Genomic DNA, 25195 nt, shown 5'->3' with positions numbered 1-25195 from the left:
AAAAATATTCATTCAAACCATGATCACATAAATCTAACACCGCTTTAAACTAAAACATGCATAAATAATTAATCAATTCGAAATACGCAAAACATTAGAGAACCCCCAATTAGTGTAAGGACATGCTTGTTTGGAGTTGGTGGTTTTGGCAATCTTCTCAAATGTAGCCTTATACAGGCATCGATAGCAAAGGAAAATGATCTTCTTGTCCTTCTTATCCTTTGATTCACTACTAGATTTTGCTCATCTTTAGATTCCCTATAGTCTTTGCTAACAATCTCCCAAACATCTTAACATCCAAGCAAAATGTATTCGATCGAATGGCTTCAATTTTCATGGTTATTGGTGAGATGAGAGACATGAAATAGCTCGTCGCTATTGTTCAAACTCTGTTACTACTTTGTTTGAAATAATTACAGTGCTTTCTTAAATGCAAGTTGATAGTATAATTCTCAGCATGACTTCCATGTTTAATCCTAATGATGACCCTCCAGCAAATGGTAAAGCTTCTGTAAGCCAAAACATGATCGAAAATCACCATAGTTAATTTTTAGCAAAAAGTTGTTAAAAAAAACTACTTAAAATGTATGATCATTTAACATAATTTTCTTGTCAAGAATCAGAAACTCTGTGCTTGATTAGAATTGCAATGCTAGAGCTTTTCTTAGTAATTTTTATTATGCAAACTTCAATTACTCATGCTTTTGCAGATCTCATCGAAATCTCTAGCACATCATCGTTTTACAATTTTTTTTGTTATCTTGGTTGGATGACATTGATATTGTTTTGACTTGGCCATCCTCCTCTGATTTATTTGTTCTGACTTTATCACGTTTTAATTTAATTTCTTGTGCTAACCAAGTCAATGTAGACTTTCTCATTGCAGAGGAAATGTAAAGAGAATAAGGACTCGTTCAAAAAGGTGAGCCGTAAAGTGAGACGATCTCAAGAACTGCTAATTAACGACTAATCTTCACTTTCAAGAATTGTGTTACTCGCAGGGGATGATCATAAAACTCTGTTTTAAAATGCAAGGTGAGTTGCACAAGGCCTTGTCACCGAATGCACAAGTATTTCATTCGAAAGCAAAACTAGTAGACATGGATGATTCCGCAAGAGGTAGATTCTGAAGTTTAAGTATTAGGAAGATGAAGATTAGCACCTTTTTTACTCAGAATTTCATGATTATGATGTCTTATTGTTCTGCCTAAATGTGATCATGGAATCTAGATCACTTTCTTTCAAATAAGAAAGGAAGTCAACTGAGTAGACTTTGCTGTAGGACACTGCCATCCAATGACTTCACCATAAAGCATGTGAAGAGTTCAGTTTCCTTAAATAAAATGATTTGTCCTATAAACAATAGAATTGTCCTCCTTATCTCTGGCTCAAATATTAAAAAGATGATGACAGTGATTCCATATACTTTCACAATTTGTCTCTAACTTATATAAAGAGAAGTAAATCATGAGATTATCTTCTAGACATCTATCATGAATTGATCTTTATTTCATTATAATAAATATATCATCCTCTAATCAATTGAGTATGTCTGTGAGGATTTCACATCACGTTATAGCAACTATATATTAACATTGTAGTAGTTACAAAATTATAATTGTTATTATTATTATAATTTTATAATGACTATAATAACTATTAAAAATTAATGTTATAGTAATTATGATTATCAAATTATAACTACTATAATATTTATAGATATTTTATCTTAATACGTGGCATTTTTTTAAAGGAGAATGGATGGAATGGGATGTTTTTTGTTTTTTTGTGGATGATTTGTGTAGTCTTTCCAACCAATTTGTGTTGGTCCAGACTGCTATATGGGCCCGCCTCTTAACATTTTGGCTGAAAAATATTTTAAGTTTAGTGCCTGTTTAGAAATAAAATAATAATTTGCTTTTAATTTTGCTTTTTTAAATGAGAAAATCCCATTTTGTTCCATCTTCTTTATCTACTTTTTTTGTTTTTTTCTAACGGTAATATTTTTCATATGGAAAAATCTAAAATGGAGGTAAAATACGGGGAGAAATGAAAATGTGCTCTTTTAAAATTTAAATTCATCTTGTTTACAGGCTATAATTAAGAAGAGCCGGTAACTAATCAATCTTAACCATGCTCCTCGTAATAATTTTTTATCCAATTTTCAACACATACCATGTTTCCACCTCGTCCGTAACTGGGCATTTTGAGTCGACCTCAGTGATTTGTCCACTAAAAAGCAGGTGAAATCATGGGTGAATTTTGTGCATTCATTTTGTACGAAACGAATTATACGAATAATAAATAACATGGTGCGGTGTTGTCTTCCTCTCCATTTCCTCCTCGTCTTCTCCTATTTCGACGGCCGACCCACGGCCACGCCTCTTCCATCGCTTCACCTCTCGAGATCTCGAAGGCGTCTTCCTCCTCTTCACGGATCGAGGAGTCTCGTAAGATTTTCTCCTTTTTTTTCTCGTTGTCTCTCTTCCCTAGGATGCATCGTGTTATCGGTTGGGGATTTTGATCTGCTTAATCAGGAGGGAGGGAAGTGGATCTGCGGCGGCGGCGGCTTTAGGCGAGGGGATTGTCGACTCCTCGATCGGCGGTTACCGCGATGGCTGCTCCACCTGCTAGGGCACGGGCCGATTATGATTACCTGATCAAGCTTCTACTGATCGGTGACAGCGGTAAGGTTTCCTAAGTTTTTTTGATCCGCTTTTCGTTGAAAAGGTCCTGTCTTTCTTTTCCCTTTCTTCCTCATTTTTGATTTTGCCCGTGTCGGATAAGATGTTTCGGTATTTGATTAGATAGATCTGCATAAAGATTGAAATTTGAGGATCTATTATGGGTGTCTGATTTGTATGAACATTTTATGCTTCATCAAAGGTTATATTTGGAGCTAGGATTGGTTGGATCTTACAATTTTGATTGCCTGGCCGTTTGATTATTCAAATTTTATTACATAACAAAAATGACAAATCTGGAATTGTTATATATCTCATGTAATTGAAATTAGGTGATGATATAAAATGAGAAGAAAAAAAGAAGTTTAGATTGTATGGACATGTTCAAAGGTGAGCAATAGACTCTTTGACTAGAACCGTTGAATTGATCAGAGCAGGAGGGGGAGACCATGAAAAACTTTGTTAATGTAATAAAAAATAATTTGGTTATTTGAAATATTACTCTTTAAGGAACCTTGAGTGCAATGGAGGTATAAGATCCACAGTCAACCCCATTACGATAATCATGGATTGATGATGATATTTTATGATTGTGTGCTTTTACTGGGAGTTCTTGACTTATCAAAAACATTCAACCAAGATATCGAGAGTTGAGACCAAGAAAAACTTTATTAATATATAATAAAAAATAATTTAGTTATTTGAAATATTATTGGTGATGAAGCCTTGAGTAGAGTGCAATGGAGGTATAAGATCCACAGTCAACCCCATTGGGATAATCTTGGATTGATGATGATATATTATGATTGTGCACTTTTACATTCAACCAAGATATCCCATGGTGGAGTATTTACAGAACAATTGTAATTTTTGATGAATTCAATTGTTAATCTGTTTTTGTTCTATTTGTTTGTGATTGGAACCTGAAACCAGAGTTTTTTCCTATAAATTATGGTTGTGGAAGGGCTCCTGTGCAATTTTGAGTGGTTATACTGGTCTACTGTTGCAAATACACTCAATTTTGGATGGGCATACAGTTCTACCTCAGCAAATATACTTTAGACAAGGAATGTGGTGTGTGGTTGCTTAGTGGACTGTTTACTTATAGAAATGAGAGATGAAGAATATAGGGAGGAGTCCGAAACTGGCATATACTTGTCTTTCCTATTTTATTTCCTCCTATTTCTCTCCAAGTAGGCAGGCCCCAAGTGTGTTTGGTTTCAGAATTCCACAATGACTAACTTAGTGTGTATTGAGACTTCATTCAATAGTTCTTGCCATTGACTAACTTAAATTATTGCTCCATTTTGGACTTTTTTTTTTATGTCCCACCATTATTTGGACGAAAATCATTTACACTTATCAGTTCTTATTAACTTATATTTGCTGGTTCGTTTGATATTTCTACCAGACTTAAACTACCTGACATTTTTGTTGTTTTTAGACTTGGGGGCCTATCTAGATATGATTATACAGACATTTCCCCTTAAACTTACTACTAATTGTTATTTAATGAAAGCTGTGGTACTTGACTAGGTTCTCTAGATTTGCTTGGTGACAGGAAAACTATATTATATTAAAAAAAGTACAAACTGTGTCCCAAAACATTTATCAACGATGTATGATGGAAGTTCTCCTGATTGCACAATGATGTTGAACATCTATAAAATATGTTACTTAGGTTGCTGCTTGTTCTTTTAATTCCCTATATGAGAAATTCTAAAGCCTTGAAGGAGGAGAGAATATATAGAATTGGATAATTCTAGTACAAGTATATATTGGCCAGGTAAGTTCTCTGGCTTTAGAAATAGCATCAACCATAACCTTGGAGTCAGTTTCAAGATAGAATAGCAAGGCTCCCTTGTTTTTTTCTTTTTATTAACATGTCATCCCTCATGTCAAAAGTCATTAATTATAATATAATGCTTCTGCACAGTTTGAGTCTAGCAAGTATGTTTTTTTTTTCAACTCACACCCTCTGGGATAAGGCAGTAACTAGACTTTTATCTGGATTATACCTGTAGAACTTATGAAAACACATACTAAGGTTTGAAAAGTCCAATTAGCTGCTGTAGGTCCACAGAATCTTCACTTATTTCATTGAAAGATTAAATTCTTTTCCAAAGCCTTTGGCAAAAATTTCAGTGTTCTTTTGTTGCTGGATGATAAAACAAGATGGATACCTTATTTCATCATGTACATGCAGAACCCGCATTTGCCATGCCTATTAACTTGTAGTTAGGCAGCCCTAGGTTCCTCATTCTTTTCTCCTGCTTTTGTTCCTTTTTAGTGATAGCTTTGTTAAAATGTCAACCTTTTGTTGTACTTTCTAACTTGATTAATTAATTGTTACTGTTATATGAATGATTGCAAATGACATGTGACAGTAAGACTGTTGCCCTTGTTAATTTTATATAGTTAATGTATCCTCACTTTACACAGTATTGGTGCAATGTAATGAAAGGAGAGTGCATAAAGTTGAGTAAGGCGAAATGCATCAGGCCCTACTAAATTTACATAAAAAGAGGAAATATTCTCTCCTGTGAATTTTCCATGGTTTTGAAATAATATTCTTCCATAGGTGTTGGGAAGAGTTGTCTCCTCCTGCGTTTCTCCGATGGTTCCTTCACAACAAGTTTCATCACTACAATTGGGTGGGCTATTCTACAACTTGTGTCTGTCTTTTTTTTTAACAAAAAAATGACCATTTTATTATTGACAACTTTGTTGTTCTAACTATGACAACCTGGCCTTTGCACAGAATTGATTTTAAAATAAGAACTATAGAATTGGATGGCAAGCGAATTAAACTACAGATTTGGGATACGGCTGGTCAAGAACGTTTCCGAACAATCACGACTGGTTGGTTTTTATTGTTCTGTTCTTGAAGCTAGAGTGCTTTGAGAGTGTTTCTTTTACTGACACCTCTTCTTTTGTCCTTTTACCAGCGTATTACCGAGGCGCCATGGGTATCTTGCTCGTTTACGATGTTACCGATGAGTCATCATTTAACAGTAATCACCTTTACATTATTTCTGTAGCTAATTGTTGTGATTATTTTCTCTCTTTCTGACTGATTGCATCCTTCTCTCAACAGACATAAGGAATTGGATCCGGAACATCGAACAGCATGCTTCTGATAATGTGAACAAGATTCTTGTTGGTAACAAGGCTGATATGGATGAAAGCAAGAGGGTATGTTCCTTGATAAAATAACCTAATTCTGCGATTTCCTTAGAGTTATGATAGTCACAGGCATTCCCCTGACAAGGTTGTTTAAATTTGCGATTACATAGGCTGTGCCTACTGCCAAGGGACAAGCACTTGCTGATGAATATGGAATCAAGTTCTTTGAGACTGTAAGCCGTAGTTCTATGGGTCCTTTTATTCCGAAGGTAGTTTCTGCATCTGACTGTTGGTTTTGTGATTTGCAGAGTGCCAAGACAAATCTTAATGTGGAACAAGTCTTCTTTTCAATCGCTAGAGATATTAAGCAAAGACTTTCTGAAACTGATAACAAACCTGAGGTGGAAGATATTATCTTACATCTAACAACGCATTATGCTGGATGTGGTGCTTAATCAATTGTTAATTTGCTGCAGGATCGAACAATCAAGATCAACAAACCAGACCAGGGAGCAGCCGATGGCACTGCAGCTACGAGATCAGCATGCTGTGGGTCTTGATAATTTGAGTGTAGTTGATAATTAATTTGCATGTTATAGGCAACAGCTGATGGTATTCAATATAATGGACTCATGGTGGGTGCTTGAAATTTCGATCTTTGTATTTTTATTTTTATTTTTTGCTACGTTGGGTCTTTTATTGGTGAACTTAACTGACAATTCTTTCTCCCTTTGGGATTGGAAAACTGCAATTCTTGTTTTGTTATGAAACTAGTATCAGAATGTATGCCTTATCAATATGCTGTCACATCTCGCTGTGAGAATGGAATTGACTTGTCATTGAATTTATTTCTATTATGAATTTTAATAAAAAAGGGGCTGCTGAGAAATCTTTCAGCTTGTTCTTAGTCAATAAGGTGACAGTTGTTCAGTTGGAAGAATTTGGTCCAAGTATTATTTTACTATCATTAGTGTTATTCTTTACATCATTTTGAAGAGTATTTATTTCATCTTGCAAGGAGCTTATATTCCTAGTGATGAGGGTCAAGGAGTAAAAGTCTAGCACTCCACGGACCATTTTGGAAAATTCATAAATTAGGTATTCAAGTATTCAACCTGACTACTGAAGATATGATTTCATAGAAATTTTCATCGGTTCTTAAGGTAAATTAGAAAAGTACATGTGAAAGTTTATTCTGATAGTCAACATTCTCAGGTATGCTATTTACTAAGGAAAAAAAATTATATATAGTACGTCGCAGCTGAGTTTCGAATTTCAGATGTCTAGTCTATCGTTGGAGGGTTTAATTATAAATATCTTAGATAAGTTTTAATAAGATTAACTGGGTTAAGTTAAGTTTTGTTGTCTTTGATGTCACGTGTCTAGGTGTGCTGGAACTTGAGAGCACAAGAAGTTGAGTGGAAGACGCAGCGGAAGAGAAGGATGACATGAGAAATGAGTCGATAGATTTGGTGCGTCCGAGGGACGAAAAGTTGCGAAAGAGTACACTGGAGGATGAGAAGTGCGCGTGTTGCGTATCCGAGGAACGAGAAGCCTGGGAGAAGTATGCTCGAGGAGACGGTCGGAGTTGGGTTCTGATGAACTCAACTCCGGTTGACTGGAGCATCACCCACGCGAAGATTAGCTTGGAGAGAAGGCACCTCCAACGATTTTGGAGGCGCCTCAAAAGTCAGCAATGGAGCCGCTGTTTACAAGATCAGAGACACCTTGGAGGAAGATGGAGGAGCCCTTGCGCCACCTGATGGAGGTGCCCTGGACGAAGCTGGAAGCACCCTCGTGCCTCCCATGGAAGTACCCTCACACCTCCCATGGAAGCACCCTCAAGGAAGTCGGAGGTGCCTTCAAGCGTAGAAAGTCGTTGGTTAGCTATTGGTTGACTGTTGCGTAGTGGATAAGATTTTATCTACTTAGAGGTGCCCTAGAGTGTTCTGGAGGTGCCTCAAATCAACAGTAACTTTTTACAAGAGGCTATAAAAAATTCTATGGAGTTAGGAAATAATCAACAACTTTTGTATTCAATTCCTAACTATTTTATGAACTTTTCAAAAAGTATAAGAAGTTTTTCCGCCTTCAACGAAGGAGATTTTCTAGTACTTTCATCTATTTTAGATTAACAACCATCTAGGTTATAACCAGATAACTTCTGATGTCTCTTATATATTTCCTTGAACTTGTTATTTCTTTTAATGCTAATTGTTTATACTTAACTAACTTGTATCTTTGCTAAGTCCAATCAAAAGAAAATTCTAACTTTGATTTCAGGGCTATATCCTCCTCTAGCCGGTCACACCGAGACCAATACTAATCACGGCACCTTGCTTCGGAGGCCATAAATTGAATAGATTGATTGGTTGTGTGGATCCATCAAGCCATTGAATTGGATAGTCTGAATGGACTAAGAGATCGAGCGAGATGGACATGTCCAGTGAATTGGTTAACTAGATCAGGTTGGCTAGACAAACTGAATTGGTTGCAGGTAAGTAGGACGAGTCAAGCAAGTCACACGACTTGAACAGATCAAGTAGATCAAGTGGGTCAGTATTGAGAATGGTTAGATATATTGACTTGTTAGACATACCAAAGGGTTTGACTTAATTCATTAACTATGAGATTAGATCGGTCAAATGGGCTAAATGAATTGGGTTAACTAGAGAAGTCGATTTGGCAGGGTTAATAGAATAGGTTGAGGGAATTCAGTGAAGCGAGGGGATTGGAAAATAGTGTAGGTTAAGCAAACTAAATTGCTAATCAAGCTGGCCGGTCATGCCATTAGGATGTATTAGGTGATCAAGCAAATTGACAAACTACTATTAGAGAAATTTTATTTTAGTATCATAAAAATCGATCGGCCAATCTCCCTATCAAAGTTTGATTTTCATACAGCACAAACAAATGTCTATCATGCGCGAACCACGCGTGATGTTGTACCATTTCCTAAGTAAATGAAGGATAGAGATACTTAGACACTTGAGCTTTATCTTAAAGCTAATTATTGTTGCCTCCTAGGTATGATGCAGTGGGACTCATTCCTATGCTAGGCATTTTTAAATGCATGTGGAGTTCATACCACTAGTGAAACTCGGGATATGTCTTTAGTTCACACTTGTGGTTTCTGAATTTACCTGATGCTTTCTGAATTTATCTGATGACCGTTCATATGATTGAATAGTCCACCTCCAAAATTAATTAGAATTTTAAAAAAAAACTTTGATTCATCAAATGTCCTTTCCTTAAAATATCCTGAGCTCCCAACTCCCTTACAAAAAGGAAAAATTTTCTTTTAAAAAATAAATTAAGAAATTGCTCGAGTGCTAAAAACAGAATATATATATTTTTAAATTACTTAACTAATTTTTTTTAATCCAATTGTGTTAAAAAATGAAAATGATTCAACAAAGAGAAAGAATTCTTAAAAAATTGATATCTTATTACGATTTAGAATCTTTAATATCATTTTCAAAAATTATATAACATATTTTAGCACTCAAGTTTTGATTAAAATTTGGTAAATGCTAAACTAAGCACAATGATATACAAAATTCTATATAGGCCTTAAATAATCATAATAGATATTAGGAAGATTAAATGCACTTTGAGCATAACATATCGAACATGAGAAGGTAATATAAAATTTAATTTTGATCAATTTGACAGGCTGATAATCAATTTTAAAATATCTTTGTGAGACCTTCAAAGGCCTAATTCCTGCAAACACTATGAGGAGCTACTTTGCCATTCCAATTTGTGCGACTTTTAATTTCAATTTCTTTTATAATTTAAATTGGACAATGGAACCTTGAAAAAATAATACAGTTATGATGATTTCAACTTGGATTTGATCGGCCTGAGCTCGCCCGTTATCAGAACCCGAGCAGCCTTCACCAGCTCTTCCTTGACCATAAACAGGACTGCTGCAGCAAATACACTCTGGACTATCTTTGTGCCCATTCCCTTGTAAAGACCCGAAAGACCTTCATACCGCATCATTTTGCCGATAGCATCCAATGTACCTGTGAATAGATTTGGATGGGAATCAAACAGGTAGTAGTCGAGCTAAACAACCGACTGATTCAGTCACCCAAACTAAAATGGACGATTCAATTAGTTGTATCATTGTTTCAAAAACTAAAGTTATTTAGCCAAGGAATAAAGACCTGTATATCGATGCCTTTTGTCATTGGTAAGTCTTTGTTTTATTTGCAGCCTGGCCTGGAGAAAACCCAATGTAGGGCATATTGAAGTAGGTCTCAAGCAAAACAAGAAGACTCAAAACCGGTAGAGTGCATTTCAAATCTGAATATAAAATTAGGAGTTGAACAATAAAATATATAAATGGAAAAAATTACTGAATAGAGGATCATCATCACCTTGACTACCAATATGGGGTATGTGACAACAGTAGCTCCAAGTTTGGCAACAGCTCCAAGAATGAAAATCTGCATGTAGTCATATGCAAAACATCAATGCATTTATGCTCTAGTTCAAAACACAAAATCATGAATGTCGTCAATGCTACTTGAACATTCTTTCACAAAACTAAAATGCTCAAAGCCAGTAGCCAATGCAAATGACTCAATCCTTATGTAAGCTTGACACGGAGACATTGATATGGACAATTCACTGGGTAAACTTTCAAAAATAGGCAAAGCATAGAATGAACTGATTTATCTGCACGAATTATAATCTTTCAAAAATTTGCAACAATATATTTTGGACTATAATATTTCCAAATGATATCTTATATGTCAGTGTTCCAAATGGACATTCAGAGACAAGAGGGCTGGTAGACGCAACTCATGATGATTTCAAACACACATAAATATAAAGTTTATTAATAGCAAATCCAAGTAACATCAACAGATGACATGGAGAAAACAGAGTTGGTGGCATCACTGCTCACTAAAATATTAGAAATTGTTGCAAAAAGTTATAGACACATGAATAAGAATTAAATTTTCAACTACGTAGGAAAAGTATGGCAAAATAAACTAAGGCTACCTCAAGAGCAGTCAATTCGTCAGCACCATTTGCTTTTGAATCGTGTCTTCTCTTGATTTTCTTTACTAGAGTTTCATATAACATGAACTGGATGGAAGGATTGCTAACCTAAGAATTAGAAGTCCATAATTAAGATGTATCCTTGGTGATTTCAAAATGTACCCATTTTCTACTAACCATTATAAGTGTAGGAACTACACCCTTCCAGAAGCCCCACATTCCAGCTTCATCATAGAGTTCCTGAATCTAAATTGGCAAGATATCTTCAGTAAATGAAACAAACACAACTAAAATGACAAACACAAATTGTGAAAAAAAAAATAGAATCCTAATACATCTAGTGGGAATTGTAAATTGCAAGGGGTAAGATTTACAAGCTAGCCAGCACACACTCATATGACAAATTGAATTACTTAGTCTATCATGTAATGCATAATCCTAGCTTAAGTATTAGTTACCCTGTTGACTTTTCTTAATGTCATAGCATCTGGTTCAGAGCTTTGGGTAAGATAATACAAATGAAGCTACACTTATTCATTAGATAATAAAACATTCATGTCCAAGTGTAATCAATTTTTTGGTTGCTTTTGACACCACAATATCACTTCCTGTATATAGGCACCCAACTTTGATTTCGCATTGATTCAGGATAACATGGTTTAGCATGTTAGTATCCTAGAACAAATACTAAATCAAAAGTAGATTATCTCCTTTTAACATTTCACCAAATAATGCCTATAAACTAGTGTCTTCATGAATAATATGATATAGAACTATAAATAACCTTTCTGCTTCCTGCAGCTAATTCCTTCTGATTTGCCACATGCACAGGACAATGAAGCTCCAAAGTATAGAAGATGGGATATTTACTTATTTAATAGTCTACATACCACATGGCTAGTTCTATATGGCTGATGATCGATAACAGGAAACTCAATAGCCTCATCTGAAACTGATTGTATACCATGATCAGGTGATTTAATGTTTGTCTTCTTGTGTGCCTGCAGGATGTCAAATGTTAGCATCTAAAACCAGATTAAAAAGTAGAATGAGCAATTTTTAGTAATTATTTTGTTATTTACTTAATCAGGAACTAACATAACAGTACTGGCAGAGAAAATGTTAGAATAATAAAAGGATACAAAAAAAAAGTAGAGTTAGAACTAGTCTCTCACTTGCATGCGTGTGACTACTACCCAAATGGGATTTGTCAATAAAACATTTACACATCTGCAACCATAAACACATGAAAACATGGTGAAAAGCTAGACAATTGTTGTATAGCTAAATTAATGTAATTAGAAACAAGGGTGGCCATTGAAAGTAATGCACTTGTTGTATTTGTCAGAAAAGCGATAGACATTGTATGCCAGAAACTCATTTTTCAATGGGGAAAAGTGAAAGGGCGAGATGCAGAATGCAATATCCTATCTAATTTATAAGCAGTTAAGCAGAACTAACAGCATGGTTAATCACCCTGCAAGTGCAGCAACAACAAGTGACTGGAGCATGCCTACTGATCCATCACCGATGCTTTTTCTCCAGAGATCCTGAGTTGCTGTTTCTGCTCTGTTCCTAAATATTTGATAGAAATAGTAATAAACACCCTGTCAAGAAAATAAATTTTCAATAAAGATGTCTTATGCAAGTAAAATGAAAACACAGACATATAAAAACATGTAACTAACAAATTCATAGCCAGGAAGCAGGTTGAATAAGATGAGAACAAGAATTCTTAAGCACACTTCTCAGTCATTTAGTAAGAAGTAATGGTGTGAGAGTTCCTTTGAGCTAACTAAATGCATTGTGATTGGATCAAATCAAACCCAAAATAAGCACTTAATAATGGAAATAGTTCATGAAGCAAAGATTAACCATAATCAAACAGACAGCTTCTGACTTCAATACAATGAGGACACAGATTTCCACTAGCATTACCACAATCCCTTCATATAGGAATCTTCTAACTACTTTAACTATTTGTACAGCTAAAGGCACATCCTTAGGAAAACAGATCAAAGAGCAAACTAACATCGGATCCAGAGAGAAACATGAGTAGCGTAGTTAAATGATATTTCCAGTGAGATACAAGGAATATCAGGCATTAATTGAAGCATATGTTTGACATTGCAACCATCTGCTTTTCAAGAAGTTCATTTATTTCCAAAACTTAAGGTAGCATGGATAGGAAGCAACCCAACTGTATTGAAGATTAGATAATCAAGTTATAGCCCAATCATCTTGAAGGTGAACTAGAGCTTCCAAACTATAAGCAAATCAGCCACAAACTGGAGAATCATCTAATAGCTAGCATTTCCACCAAAAAAAGCACTCTGTTACAAACAAGGATTCCCATAGCCGTCCCTCATTGCTAATTTGCTATGATACCCGAGTGTAGTTGAAATGATTATTTTTTCTACTTTGTTGTTCAAAAAATCATGCAAGGATTATCTTAATCTCAGAAAATTCATAACCTGGACCTCAGGCTTTAAATTCATAACCTGGACCTCAGGCTTTGTCAGTGGATGTGTGACCGATAGTATTACAGATTAATTGAAATAAACTCGCTGAAGTAAAACCAAGATACTTGGTAGAATAATCAGCCAGATAAAAGGTCAAGCCAAACCACAAGCAGGCACAATAATGATTGACAGATAAAAGGTCAAGCCAAACCACAAGGAAGTTAGGTAAACAACCAGATGATACAGTCACGCAAGTGGACGCAATAAGCCTCTATTACGAAGAAAGAATCGTCCAAATGTGATCGACAATGACTTGGGCAGGTGGGCAAAGCCAGAAAAGGAAGAGGCATGTGACACAACCGCAGAACAACAAACCTGGGACGCAGCCGTACCGACCAGAGACGGAGCGAGACCACCGTAGAGCCGCCCCATCCCTCGTGCTTCACCACCTGCGATCCACAAGATCACACGCCAGCCACTCAGTCTCCTAAACAACGTCGTACTCGACAACCGCGACGATAGAACCTACCTCCAGCATCTGACGCACGGCGCCGTCTCTGGCGGAGGACTTGGACGGATCGCGCTCCGTCTGCTGCCGAGTGTTTACCTAAAAGATCCCAACTTTCGTGAAAGATCATGGAGGGGACCATGAGAACGAGATCGAGAGGGAAGGACGGAAAAGAGGTGCACCGTCTGCAAGGGATAGGTGATGAGCTGGGCGATGATTCCACCACCAGCACCGGCCAGCCCATTGATGAACGCGTCCGACATCGCCTTCTCCGTCGAATACACCTGCACGGCAGGAGAGAAAGAGAAGGAAGGAGCGGGTCGGAGAAGAAAGAGAAGGGAGAGCACCGGAGGAAGAGGTGGTTGAGCCCTACACGCAAAATGACGGTCACTGCATCGGCATCGTGTTCATCTTCTGTTTTTTTTTTTTACTCATTTTGAAGTGTAAAAAAAACTCTTTTATTATGGGGGAACATGTTTTTTTTTAAAAAAAATCGATTTTGTCTTTCTTTAAAATATATTAAAAACCTATCCAATGTAATTTTAATAAATTTCATTACAAATATATCTACATGATTTTTTTTCATATTAATGAAGTGAACATTGGGACCATGTACAAAATTTGAAACCCAAATACAAGCCAAAGCAAAATATTTTAATTTGAGATTTGTAAGAACGGACTAATCAACATGTAAAACCACGATTTGAGTAATTTCAGAAATCACATGATAAAAATGGTTTATATTCAATCTAAACTCAAATTTCATGATGTTATTCTTTCAAATAAATTCATCGTTTATTTGACTTGTGAGATCAGAGCCTTCCTCGTCTTTATAACAAAAGTCACCTGCCCAAAATGTGTTGTGCTTTCTAGTAATCTAAGTCAAATTATATTAAACACCTTATATCTCCACTTAATCTTGTTCTCCCATCCTCATGGTCTTACCCACACCTATATCAAAATGGCCAACACCAATTTGCGAGAATTATTCATCAACACTCCAGGAACAAGCAATGCACGTAGAGTTTGGCATAAGATCAGATCAGCGGTGGTGGTCAGTGAACGACCGCGCAGGCCGGCCTTCAGCCCATTCAGTCAGAATTCAAACATTGTAAACATGAAAAGTACAATGCACACGACCAACCATGGCAATCTATAATATGAAGAACTAGTTCAACATAATTGAGATTGCTAGAATTCACATAAGGCAAGAGTTTGATTGCTAGAATTCATGTTCAGAAGAGTTTTTGCATTAATCAGGAATCATCATCATCGCTTCCACCCAGGTGGGTATCATGTGTTATCCAGTACCGGTTGCCATCAGGGCCTGCCAATTTAAATCTGGTTCAAGAAGATCAGTATGTTAATTTTTTTCACTTTTCCATGCTTGTTCATATGGCAAATATTTATCTACTTTAACCAAAAAAAAGACATTTGTTATCATGAATCCAATGTTGCATATATATTATTCATCTCAAATCTCCCATAAATGCCGTTAGTTTTGCTTAAACTTAGATTCCAATGTAAGATTACTACCGCACTTTTGCCCCTATTTTGAATTTACTCAAATGAAGTAAATTATATTGATAGTACCTTTCAAGAACAAACTTCCCTTCCTTGTACTTCTGGTTCTTTTCATGAGCAGACACCTGAAATGAAGCATTGGGTCGAGAGTAGGTTCCATTAATGAAAAAGTTAAATCCAGGAGAAAAAGAAATTGTAACTAGTCTTTACATATTTCCATCCAATATTAGAGCCACAACCAACGCAGAAAATATCAGATACAGTGTGCAGCCCAGTTAGCATCATTCGTTCCTCTTTATTTCCAGCTGTCACATTCACACTGCCAAGAACCGAAGCGAATTGTTGATCAAATATACCAGAGAGATGAAACGCATCAACGACTCACAATAAATAAAAAAACAACCTCAATAAAATGTTAGTGTTTTTTGGGAGAAGATAAAGACAACTGACAACCTTCACTTTTAAATTTTCTGACAAAAGTGCTCTTTAGAAGGTATACTGATACGAGTAAATACAGGAATAGAATTCAATGCACATCAGGGTTACCACATGCTTAAAACGTATGAAGCCATTGCAAGAAGTGAACTTCTACAAATCAAAATGACATTGAACAAATGGTGCAAATTCATGAAACCGATAGACTGGTAAAAGAAAAGAAATTTTATCTCTAGTTATGAACCCACAAAAAAGACGTATTAATCAACCAAGTATAAGATTTGTGACTCTCCCAATCAATGTTCAGACCAAGCGACAATGTGAAGGTAAATTTTCATGGTCCTACTATCTTCTAAAAAAATTACTACAGCAGCATCTTGGATTGACAAATATTTTATCCATTTTTTATCTATTTAATTAATTCTGAATATCTAAATTTTATTTGTATAATATTTTTATGAAAAAGTTACTGAAGTCACGAACTTGGAAACTAATACATTAATGGCTCAGTCTAGTCGACAAAGAAGCAGCACCTTTGTAATAAACATCTTTTGATTTATTATTTAAAAAAAAACAGACTTTTAGTGACGGGTGCCTTGTAATCGTCTGAAAGGGCAATAGACATCTTAGTAGAGACATTATTTTCGCAGGAGCCAAAATACTCCTCAGACAACCTAGGATAAATCACAAGCAGCCTAGAGTAAAAAACATGAATATAGTGTTCATAGAAAAATGGTAGATGTCAGTGTAGTTTGGAAGTTAAGACATCAGACATCAATAAGACATGGTTAAAAATAAGTGCAGTAAGGAGTTTGCCGATTGTTACCGTTGTTGATTGCACCTGTGCATGTTTCTAGGATTGGTGAGAGGTACCCCGGGTATAGCCGTGTTGGTCATGGTAGATTTATAGAAATGGGTGTTGGGACCGAAAAGTAGCTAGAGGGGGGGTGAATAGCTCGTCGCTCGCTAGGTGCTCGTCGTTGCTTGTTTCTTCAAAGATGTGCAGCGGAAATACAAGAAACAAACCACACAACGCTAACAAGGTTGGTTTACTTGGTATTCACCTCACAAGAGGTGACTAGTCCAAGGATCCACACCTACTCACGCACCCTCCACTAATAAAACCCTCCTTTTCGGTAACTACCGAAGGCGGAGAAGCCCTACAAGTTCACACTACAAGAGGAAGGGGAAAGGATACAAAATACAAGCACAAAGCTTACAATGAGTACAAGAAAACCCTAACCCTAGCTTTCTTCCTCTTGCAATAGATCCGCCTCTTGACTTGGAAGAACCTCCAAGAACTTCAAGAACTGGCGTGGAGAGCTCTGTGGAGTCGCTGGTGAAGATCTGAGCTCTGTCGTGGAAGCAATACCGAAGGAAATGAACGCCTGCGGCTTAAATCGACGCTAACGGTCGAATCCCGATCGATTGAAATGCTCCCAATCGATCGGGGAGGCTTTGGATCGATCCAGAGCGCCTCTGTGCTCTGGAAAAATGCCTGGATCGATCCACGGATCAATCCAGCGCTTATCGCGTGAAGCTGCAGCGTCCCAATCGATCCACTGATCGATCCAGAGGCTTTCTGTGCGCTGGGAAACTGCCTGGATCGATCCACTGATCAATCCACTGATTGATCCACTGATTGATCCAGCTCTTGGTTTTTACCCAAAACCAAGTCCCAAGCCTCCCAAACCAACATTCGGTCAACCTTAACTTGTTGGTACGTCATGCCTAGCATCTAGTCACTTCCTTGACCTGCTAGGACTCCCTCACCAAGTGTCCGGTCAATCCCTTTGACCCACTTGGACTTTTCTCCTCTTGCCAAGTATCCTGTCAATTCCTTTGACCTACTTGGACTTTCCTTCATCATGCCAAGTATCCGGTCACTCTCTTGACCTACTTGGACTTTCACCTGATGTCTGATCAACCTTGACCCATCTGGATTTTCCCCCGTGCCTGGCTTCACTTACCAGGACTTCCATTTTGCCTAGCTTCACTCACTAGGACTTCTCTTCTGTCTGGCTTCACTCACCAGGTCTTTCACTAGCTTCACTCACTAGGATTTTCCTCTGCCTGGCTTCACTCATCAGGACTTTCACCTAGCTTCACTCACTAGGATTTTCTCACTGCCTAACTTCACTCGCTAGGTCTTTCACCTGGCTTCACTCACCAGGACTTTCAACCTGCCTAGCTTCACTCACTAGGTCTTTCACCTGACTTCACTCACCAGGACTTCCCTTCTGCCTAACTTCACTCACCAGGACTTCTTTTCTGCCTGACTTTACTCACCAGGACTTCTCTTCTGCCTAGCTTCACTCACCAGGACTTTCACCTAACTTCACTCACTAGGATTTCTCCGCTACCTGGCTTCACTCACCAGGACTTTCATTTCGCCTAACATCCCAGTTAGGACTTCCCAGTCAAGTATCCGATCAATCCTTGACCTACTTGACTCTTGTTCAATCAACCTTGTATTGTCAAACATCGAAACCCAAACCAAGACTCAAGCTTGGTCAACCAGGTCAACCTTGACCTGAGAGATGTTGCACCAACAATGGGCAAGGGTCGATTCCCAGCGAAGCCGGCCGAAATACCCTCCCATGTGGTGGCCTGCTCGGTTTCCTAATTTAACTCTCTATAAATGGCTATGGGGCTGGCCATGTGGGATGCTTAGGGTTAGGATATGACCTTTTGCAAAAATAGGATTGGAGAGAGGTGAAATATGACGTCAATAGCTGCAAAATCTCTGGGCTATTACGTCTGAGGATAACCAGAGAAACATCTGAGCAACTTTGGGAATCCACTCGTGATATCTTCTCCTTTCTTGTATATATGATGGAGGTTCATTGGCTGTGTCTTGATGAAGGTGGCAGCATCATATTTGTCAAAGTACTGTGGTGGTTTTGGGGCAACACTAGCCCCATATTTGTTGAAGTAGGGTGACAGTGGCAATGAAATCATGGTGTAAGGGTAAGGGCACAACAACAACTTATTTCCTCTATATTAGGGGGAAGGGAACAACCAACTCACCAAGCACAAGAATTAAGGGGGTGCAACCACCCTTGATCGAGCCTTCATGATGAAAGAGAAGGATAAAGTGGGAATCTATACCTTTGCTCACCCTTTTCTTTCTTTTGTTTCTGTAAAGAAGGAAGAGGGGCTACTTGTGATTGCATATGTTGGGAGTGTTGTGTGTTTCTCTTTGTGACGATGATAGAGAGGAGGCTTTACAGAGGGGACTGTTGCTAACTCTAAGTATTGTTTTTGGTGTGAAATTTTTTAAATTACGCAAGCTCTCCCCTGGTTTTTCTTTGCTTTCTTATATATAGGGTACAAGACATGTAAATAAGGGGAATGCAGAGTTGATGAATCAGGTGAAGGGAAGGGCATAGGGTGTTTGAGAATCACCTGTTACATATTCTTAAGGTCTTGTGCTACTTTTGAATTTTCTCTCTTATTTATGTTGCAGGTCATGATATTATTTGACTCAAATATTGCGAAGCCATAGAAATAAGAATGCACACTACAAAGAACACATGAAAAGTACAGATACCACACTGTAATAGCATTAAAGAATAGATAGGCGAAAATCTCATATCTAAAAAAAAAAAGAGAAAGGAAAGAGGGTAATAGAGAATATAGTTCAGTTGGTGCTCGTTCTGTATCTCTTTCTCTATTTACAGATTGATTTCTTTCTCCCAAAGAGGCCAGGACTCCAATTGATTATAATTGTACATTTTAACAGGTCAACCATAGTATGAAAGGAAAACAAAAACGAGTGTATCAGACCGATACAGTGCACAAGCCTTTGAATTGACCAGGAGGAAATAGTTTTCGATAGTTGAAAATGTGCTTAGGCAAAGGTAAAACGACAAGGCAACTTACATCTTATCGAAGAGATAAGCCTTCCCATGCCTGCAATGGAAGGACTGTACACACAAAAATTGAATAATGATCAATATAGTATTTTACTTCTTCAGTACTATGCAATGCCAGTACCAAAAAACTATGAATATGGAGTGGAAGATTATTGTTCTTTCCATAATTATTCAATATTTTCAAGTTAAATGTTTAAGAAGGTTGTTGTACATTAAGCACTATGCAACTTGATAATGGATCGACAATAAAAGATACCAACCTTGTTTTAATAAGGACCAACTGAAGAACAACCACATTGCTCGAACTTTCTTCAGCGAATAGCATACATAACCTATCCTATTGAACAGATTTGTGGAAAGAGAAAATACCTGTAATTTCTTAAAAGAAATATTCCTTTAACACTGTAATTATAAAATTCTTTAATGACTGGTGTTTGAAAAATATAATTATTCTTCGTAATATAATTAGTAATGTAGTTTGTGTAAATTTTTTGCTTTTATGATATAACATTTTTCTCTTAAAAGGTTTAGCTCGGAAGCTGCTTAACATGCTGCGATAATGATGGTTCATTAAAGAAAAGTTTGACTCAAACAGAATCGTAGCCACGATGAAGATCAAAAGAAGGCGCTTTAGAACACGAAGAATGGGGTAGCCCACAAAGATTAGCCGGCAAAAAAGACAGAAGCAATGAAAACACAAATCGGAATTCATACGGAAAGGGAAAGATTCGAGCGAACCTTTGAGACGATGTCGTGGGAGAGGGCAAGGTGAGCTTGGCAATGCTTGCAGCTGTAGATCTTGCCCTCGAGGCTAATCAGGAAAAGCCGCCCCATCTTTCTCTCTTCTTCCGTCCTCTCTCCCGATCGCCACACTCCGATATCTACCTCACCGAAGTGATTCTGCTGTCAAAACCTCCTCCACCTCCTCGATTCTACAAATGCCGATCGAGTAGGAGAAGGCCGATCCCCTCTTGTTCCTCCCTTTGGGCGACGAGGGATCGACACGCTGATCGTTGAGGAATGGGAACTAGATTAGGGGGGAATCGGAGAATAAACAAAGAGAGGAGGAGAAGAGGGCGAAGGTAGTAGCGGAGGCAAGACAAGGCGTGTGGAAGGATCTAATAAAAATAGACAGACACGGTTCGCCACCAACATGCCATGATGTCAGTCCACGATAGCGGTTTTCTAATTTAACGTGGACCAAACAAGAATTTGTTTATATTTATTTAATATAGATTAGTTAAATGAATAAACATAATAATCTATTAAACTAAATGGATAAATTTAAATGATTAATTTGTCAATATTTATAAATAAAAAATATGATTTATTAAATTTGTAAATAAAAAAATTCTAGAAACAAATAAATCAAGTTCAAATTAAATTCAAGTTCGAAGAAATCACACGAGCCTGAATTCAACTTATTTTTCTCTATTATCTTATCAACTTTAAAAAAAAAAGGGAAGAAGTGTTTCATGTTCCCTGTTTCGTGTTGTCAGCGAAAGTAACTTTTCATTTCCGTCCCTTTCGGTCAGATATGTTTTAGCAGCTTCGTTGGTAGTTTGTTTTAATTTATTGTTCTGGTAAGTAAAGTGGATCTTATAGATAATAGAATAATTATTTAAAAATGGAACTAATGGACAATAAAGAGATTGTGTTTATCTACCGCTTATAGTTTTTTATGAAATGAAACTAACGGATCATTTTTTTTTCATTTCTAAATTGAAGGAAAAATTTATACAATAATGAAACATACTTATAACTAATAGACAATATAATATTAACTTAGCCTGTTTGAAACATACAATGATGAAACATTTATACCATTAGACTCATTTAATAATGTTTGGTTCATTCATACGTATTCTTGGTACTTTTTCTTACTGAAAAGATTATATTATTAATTTCAATATAATAAAGAAAAATTGAGGGTTTGATGACTTGTTCTGCATCTTGTAACATTTGCTAGCACGCTCCCTGCTTAAATGGTTGCAATGACGGTGTTTCAACAAAAGACAGAGCAATTATTATCTCGCGAGGGCCACAGGTTACAGTATGACCTGAAGGGGCAGAAGAAAGATGAACTACTAACAAGTTCGTTACACATGAGCATTCCCTTTCTTTGAGTATATTACAGGCAATCAAACTATGCAATCAACTGTGTGGCGACTGAACCGTCTCATCAGCGGTGGTGCTGCTGCGGGGCAGCGGCGAGTGGCGGCTGCGGCTTGGGGCACTGGTAGCACTTGGCGAAGAGCCCGAAGGTGTCCACCTGCCTGATGAAGTTGGTCATGCTCGCCCATCCGCCGATCCCGAACCCCACCACCAACACCCACACCACCACGAACGCGTTCAACATGTACATCGCCGTCCAGCTCGGTAGGAAGAAGGGCGGCTTCTCTGCCGCATTCTGTCAAACAAATCGCCACCACCTAGTGCATTAGAAACGTTTGCGAGGACGCGGAGCTCCACATAAAATCGTGTTATAACACCCTGATCGTACGGTTGGAAACTCATCCTCGTTCGTGCTTATGTTATTTTTTTTCGAATGTTTTGGCAAAATGAATTCTTTGGGTAAAACAATAAACTTGATGGATCAAAATGAAAATTTGGTATGAGTTTGTATACCTGTCTCGCGGATGATGTGCGGTAGGTGAGCATGTGGGCCAATGAGGGGATGATGTAGACGGTGAAGCTGACGAGGAGTGCGCCGACGGCGGAATTGATCGGGCCGAAGAAGGGGAAGATAATGGCGAGGAACCAGATGGGGACGACGATGGGTAGGCGGGCGATTGCGCGGAGGCAGATGCTCGTGGTGGCGTGCACCCCGATGACCTTTTCCCACACGAAATACAGCGGCGTGCAGGCGAAGCCGAAGGTGATGAACTGGTGGATCAGCATCAGGATCACCGCAGTGTCTCGCCACCTGGACGCCGGAAGCAGCGAGAATGCGTTGGCGTGCGTCAGAAGCTGATCGCCGAACGCCCAATATACCGCCGCTGCCGACGGAAGCGTCAGCGTGAACACGTACAGCGTCGCCAGCAGGTAGATGTACTTGAACTTTTGGGGCTTCCACATCGCGTGCATGATCTCCCTGTACCGGTCGGTATGAGACAATTACGCAACCGTTTAGGTTTAAAACAAAAAATCGGATTTTGGAGCGCAACTCACACGGTGACGGCGTGACCGCCGAAGGTGTAGAGGATGTTGGTGGCGCCGGTGAAGTAGAGCACGAGCTTGGTGGGACCCGAGTGTACGACGCCGTCGACCTGGCCGTGGACGATGGCAGCAATGGTGAGGTACCAGGCGGTGTAAGTGGTCATGGCGAGGCCGAGGAAGGACCAAATCCGGTAATTGTGGAAGGAAGGGATAAAGACGGTGGTGGCGCAGCAGGCCCCGAAGATGTACGTCCATGTCCTCTTGTCCAAATGATCGTTGATGTAGTAAATGTTGCTGCAAGAATCAAAATTTAACCATCAAAATCGAAGCTTGAAGACGAATTGAAGAAGAAGATTGAGTATGAAATCGAAATCGTACCTAGCGCAGGCGATGAGCTGAATCACGGAGCCGAAGAGGAGGAAGGTGCAGTTGAAGGCTAGGCCGGCGGCTTTCCAGTACGGCCCCAGGAGACCGTCGAGCACCTCGAACCACTGTAGGAAATCAAAAGGAGCGTGGTCTAAGGAAAAGGAAGAAGAAAAACGTTGGATCTTGAAAGAGAGGTGGAAAAGGGGGGAGCGTAGTTCACCTGGATAACGTGGTTCTTGAAACTGACGTTTTCTTTCTCCTTTCGCGAGCGGTACTCGACGTAGAGGACACTTATGAGGTAAGCCGTCCAGCTACCGAGGAAACCGTAGAAGATCTGGAGGATTACTCCAGACACCATGCCCAGCTGCGAGAACGAGTAAGGCAGCGTAAGCAGCACCTGCGCCACCTGCGCACAACAACCACCGCCCCAAAAAAAAAGGCGAAAATTGATTCCGATCGCTGAAAACAAGTACGAATCATTCTTTGGAAGGGAAAAAAATATCGAATTTTGATGGAATAGTACCTGATTGGAAGCGCAGCTGAACCAGGCGTCCCAGGCAGAGCCGCCGTGCCAGAGGAGGCTCCTAACTTTGAACACAGAGGTATCCTCCTCTTCCTTGCCGTATCCGCCGCTCCCGTTCTCCCTTTCGGTCTCATTGTCAAAGGGAGCAATGTCTCCCGCGACTATGGCCGCGGCCTCCTCCGCCTGCTTCTGCGGCAGCATCTTCCCCTGCCTCCTCTCTTCTCCCTTCAGAAAGCAGGATTGCAACCTCTCGCCGGCGAGCTAAATTAAGTAGGGATCAAGTTCCCCCTCCACTCCCGAGATTTGCAGTCAATTCACAGAGTTAGGCGAAGATGGTTCCAACTCTGAACGCGATGGAAAAGTGGGAAGCAAAAGAAGGAAAGAAAGAGACACAACAAAGAAGGCGGATGGATGACTTCCTACCTTTGCTTTCTTCACACTTCTCTCTCACATCTCTCACATACACAGAGCAGCAGCTAAATAGAAGCCAAAGCTTGTCAGAAATAGACTCATAAGATCTGCTTCTTCTCCTCGCTGACTGTAAAAAAAGAGAGTGGTCAGCGCATTCGTTTCACCTTCTGCCAATTGCCGAAGAGTTGTCAATGGAAGTTCGCCTTTAATTGCACTCATGGCCGTTCAAGCTACCACTGCACCCCTTTTTTTTAACATATTCCATGGAATAAAAGCTCACAAGTTGCTTTCCTCACAAGTTTTGCTTTAGATTAAACATCATTCTTCCTCCCATCCCATAAGGACTGGCACTGGGAGATGCAGCAGAGATACTCCATGGTTTTGGGCGTGGTGGTGGACCATGGAAATAGAGGAAGATAAGAAGTGGCTATTGTTATCAGCCGCTGCCATACCATGAACACTGTGAGGAGTGGGAAGGGCCCTGCAACTTCATTGTCTTCGTCCACATGGTTAAAATTCGGATTCATTTCTTTTAATTCTTTATAGATAATAACAATACATGGCCTAGAAGCTCACGTGTGTGTGAGAGTGTGTGTTGTGTGTATTTGAATAAGAATAATGCCTTAGTATATTTGACATTTAAATTGGTGTAATAATAGTTATTAGAAGGGGTTGAGAAAAGTCTTATATATAATGTGACATATATATATCTTAAGATTAAGAAAATAAACAATAATAATAGGATGGTTACAAGAGATGTGGGTTGGAAATATATTAAAGTTTATATTAAAAAAATATTGAAAAGATCATGAATTTTAAAAAATAAAATACCTCCATTGATATGAGAATTTTTAAGTATAGTTAAAAATAAAATAATAAGGATTTAAGTCTAAAATAAATAATATTATCCTAACAAATGATATTAGAGTCATGGTCCAGAATATATAACATGTGGGATGGTCTTGAATGAAATTGATAGGAGACTCGGAACAGGTTAACAGTAACTGAATGTTTGCGGAGAGTCTTGAAACATGTCAACGGTAATGGTGGTGGTCTTTTGAGGTGGAAAAGATGATGAGTTTAAAATAATGAAAATATGT

The 25195-nt window shown here is 38.4% G+C and overlaps 3 protein-coding genes and 1 pseudogene across 9 annotated transcripts; 1 reads left to right on the top strand and 3 right to left on the bottom strand.

Annotated features, from left to right (window-relative positions):
• The first annotated feature begins 2298 nt into the window (after positions 1-2298).
• On the top strand, positions 2299-6617 carry LOC122007794 (ras-related protein RABE1c-like). The gene is made up of 9 exons (XM_042563325.1): positions 2299-2450; positions 2538-2687; positions 5266-5338; positions 5446-5546; positions 5633-5698; positions 5782-5879; positions 5981-6043; positions 6119-6211; positions 6287-6617. Exons 2-9 carry the CDS (start codon positions 2615-2617, stop codon positions 6368-6370), a joined length of 651 nt encoding a protein of 216 aa, XP_042419259.1. The 5' UTR covers positions 2299-2450; positions 2538-2614; the 3' UTR covers positions 6371-6617.
• Positions 6618-9430: 2813 nt separating this feature from the next.
• LOC122007793 lies at positions 9431-14236 on the bottom strand (annotated as a pseudogene).
• A 681-nt stretch (positions 14237-14917) lies between these two features.
• Positions 14918-20711, bottom strand: LOC122007792 (protein yippee-like). 2 transcript variants are annotated; one of them, XM_042563323.1, is made up of 5 exons: positions 20375-20711; positions 19644-19687; positions 15534-15642; positions 15393-15448; positions 14918-15140 (listed from the first exon to the last, which is right to left on the bottom strand). In XM_042563323.1, exons 1-5 carry the CDS (start codon positions 20468-20470, stop codon positions 15056-15058), a joined length of 390 nt encoding a protein of 129 aa, XP_042419257.1. In that variant the 5' UTR covers positions 20471-20711; the 3' UTR covers positions 14918-15055. The 2 variants fall into 2 exon arrangements, with proteins under 2 accessions (XP_042419257.1, XP_042419258.1); XM_042563324.1 differs by having other exon boundaries at positions 14918-15126; positions 20375-20708.
• Positions 20712-21692: 981 nt separating this feature from the next.
• LOC122007790 (auxin transporter-like protein 2) lies at positions 21693-24528 on the bottom strand. Of its 6 annotated transcripts, none has more exons than XM_042563322.1 (8): positions 24260-24528; positions 24108-24160; positions 23685-23972; positions 23382-23567; positions 23174-23286; positions 22808-23089; positions 22265-22730; positions 21693-22046 (listed from the first exon to the last, which is right to left on the bottom strand). In XM_042563322.1, the coding sequence occupies exons 3-8, from the start codon at positions 23883-23885 to the stop codon at positions 21819-21821; spliced, it is 1476 nt and encodes a 491-aa protein (XP_042419256.1). In that variant the 5' UTR covers positions 23886-23972; positions 24108-24160; positions 24260-24528; the 3' UTR covers positions 21693-21818. The 6 variants fall into 6 exon arrangements, with proteins under 6 accessions (XP_042419256.1, XP_042419255.1, XP_042419254.1 ...); XM_042563321.1 differs by having other exon boundaries at positions 23685-24028; positions 24260-24527; XM_042563320.1 differs by having other exon boundaries at positions 24108-24528.
• Between the last annotated feature and the right edge of the window lie 667 nt (positions 24529-25195).

This window comes from Zingiber officinale, chromosome 8A (assembly GCF_018446385.1).
Source record: "Zingiber officinale cultivar Zhangliang chromosome 8A, Zo_v1.1, whole genome shotgun sequence".
Taxonomy (NCBI): domain Eukaryota; kingdom Viridiplantae; phylum Streptophyta; class Magnoliopsida; order Zingiberales; family Zingiberaceae; genus Zingiber; species Zingiber officinale.
The sequence above is the reverse complement of the archived record's forward strand: the minus strand, read 5'-3'. Positions and strand labels throughout refer to the sequence as shown.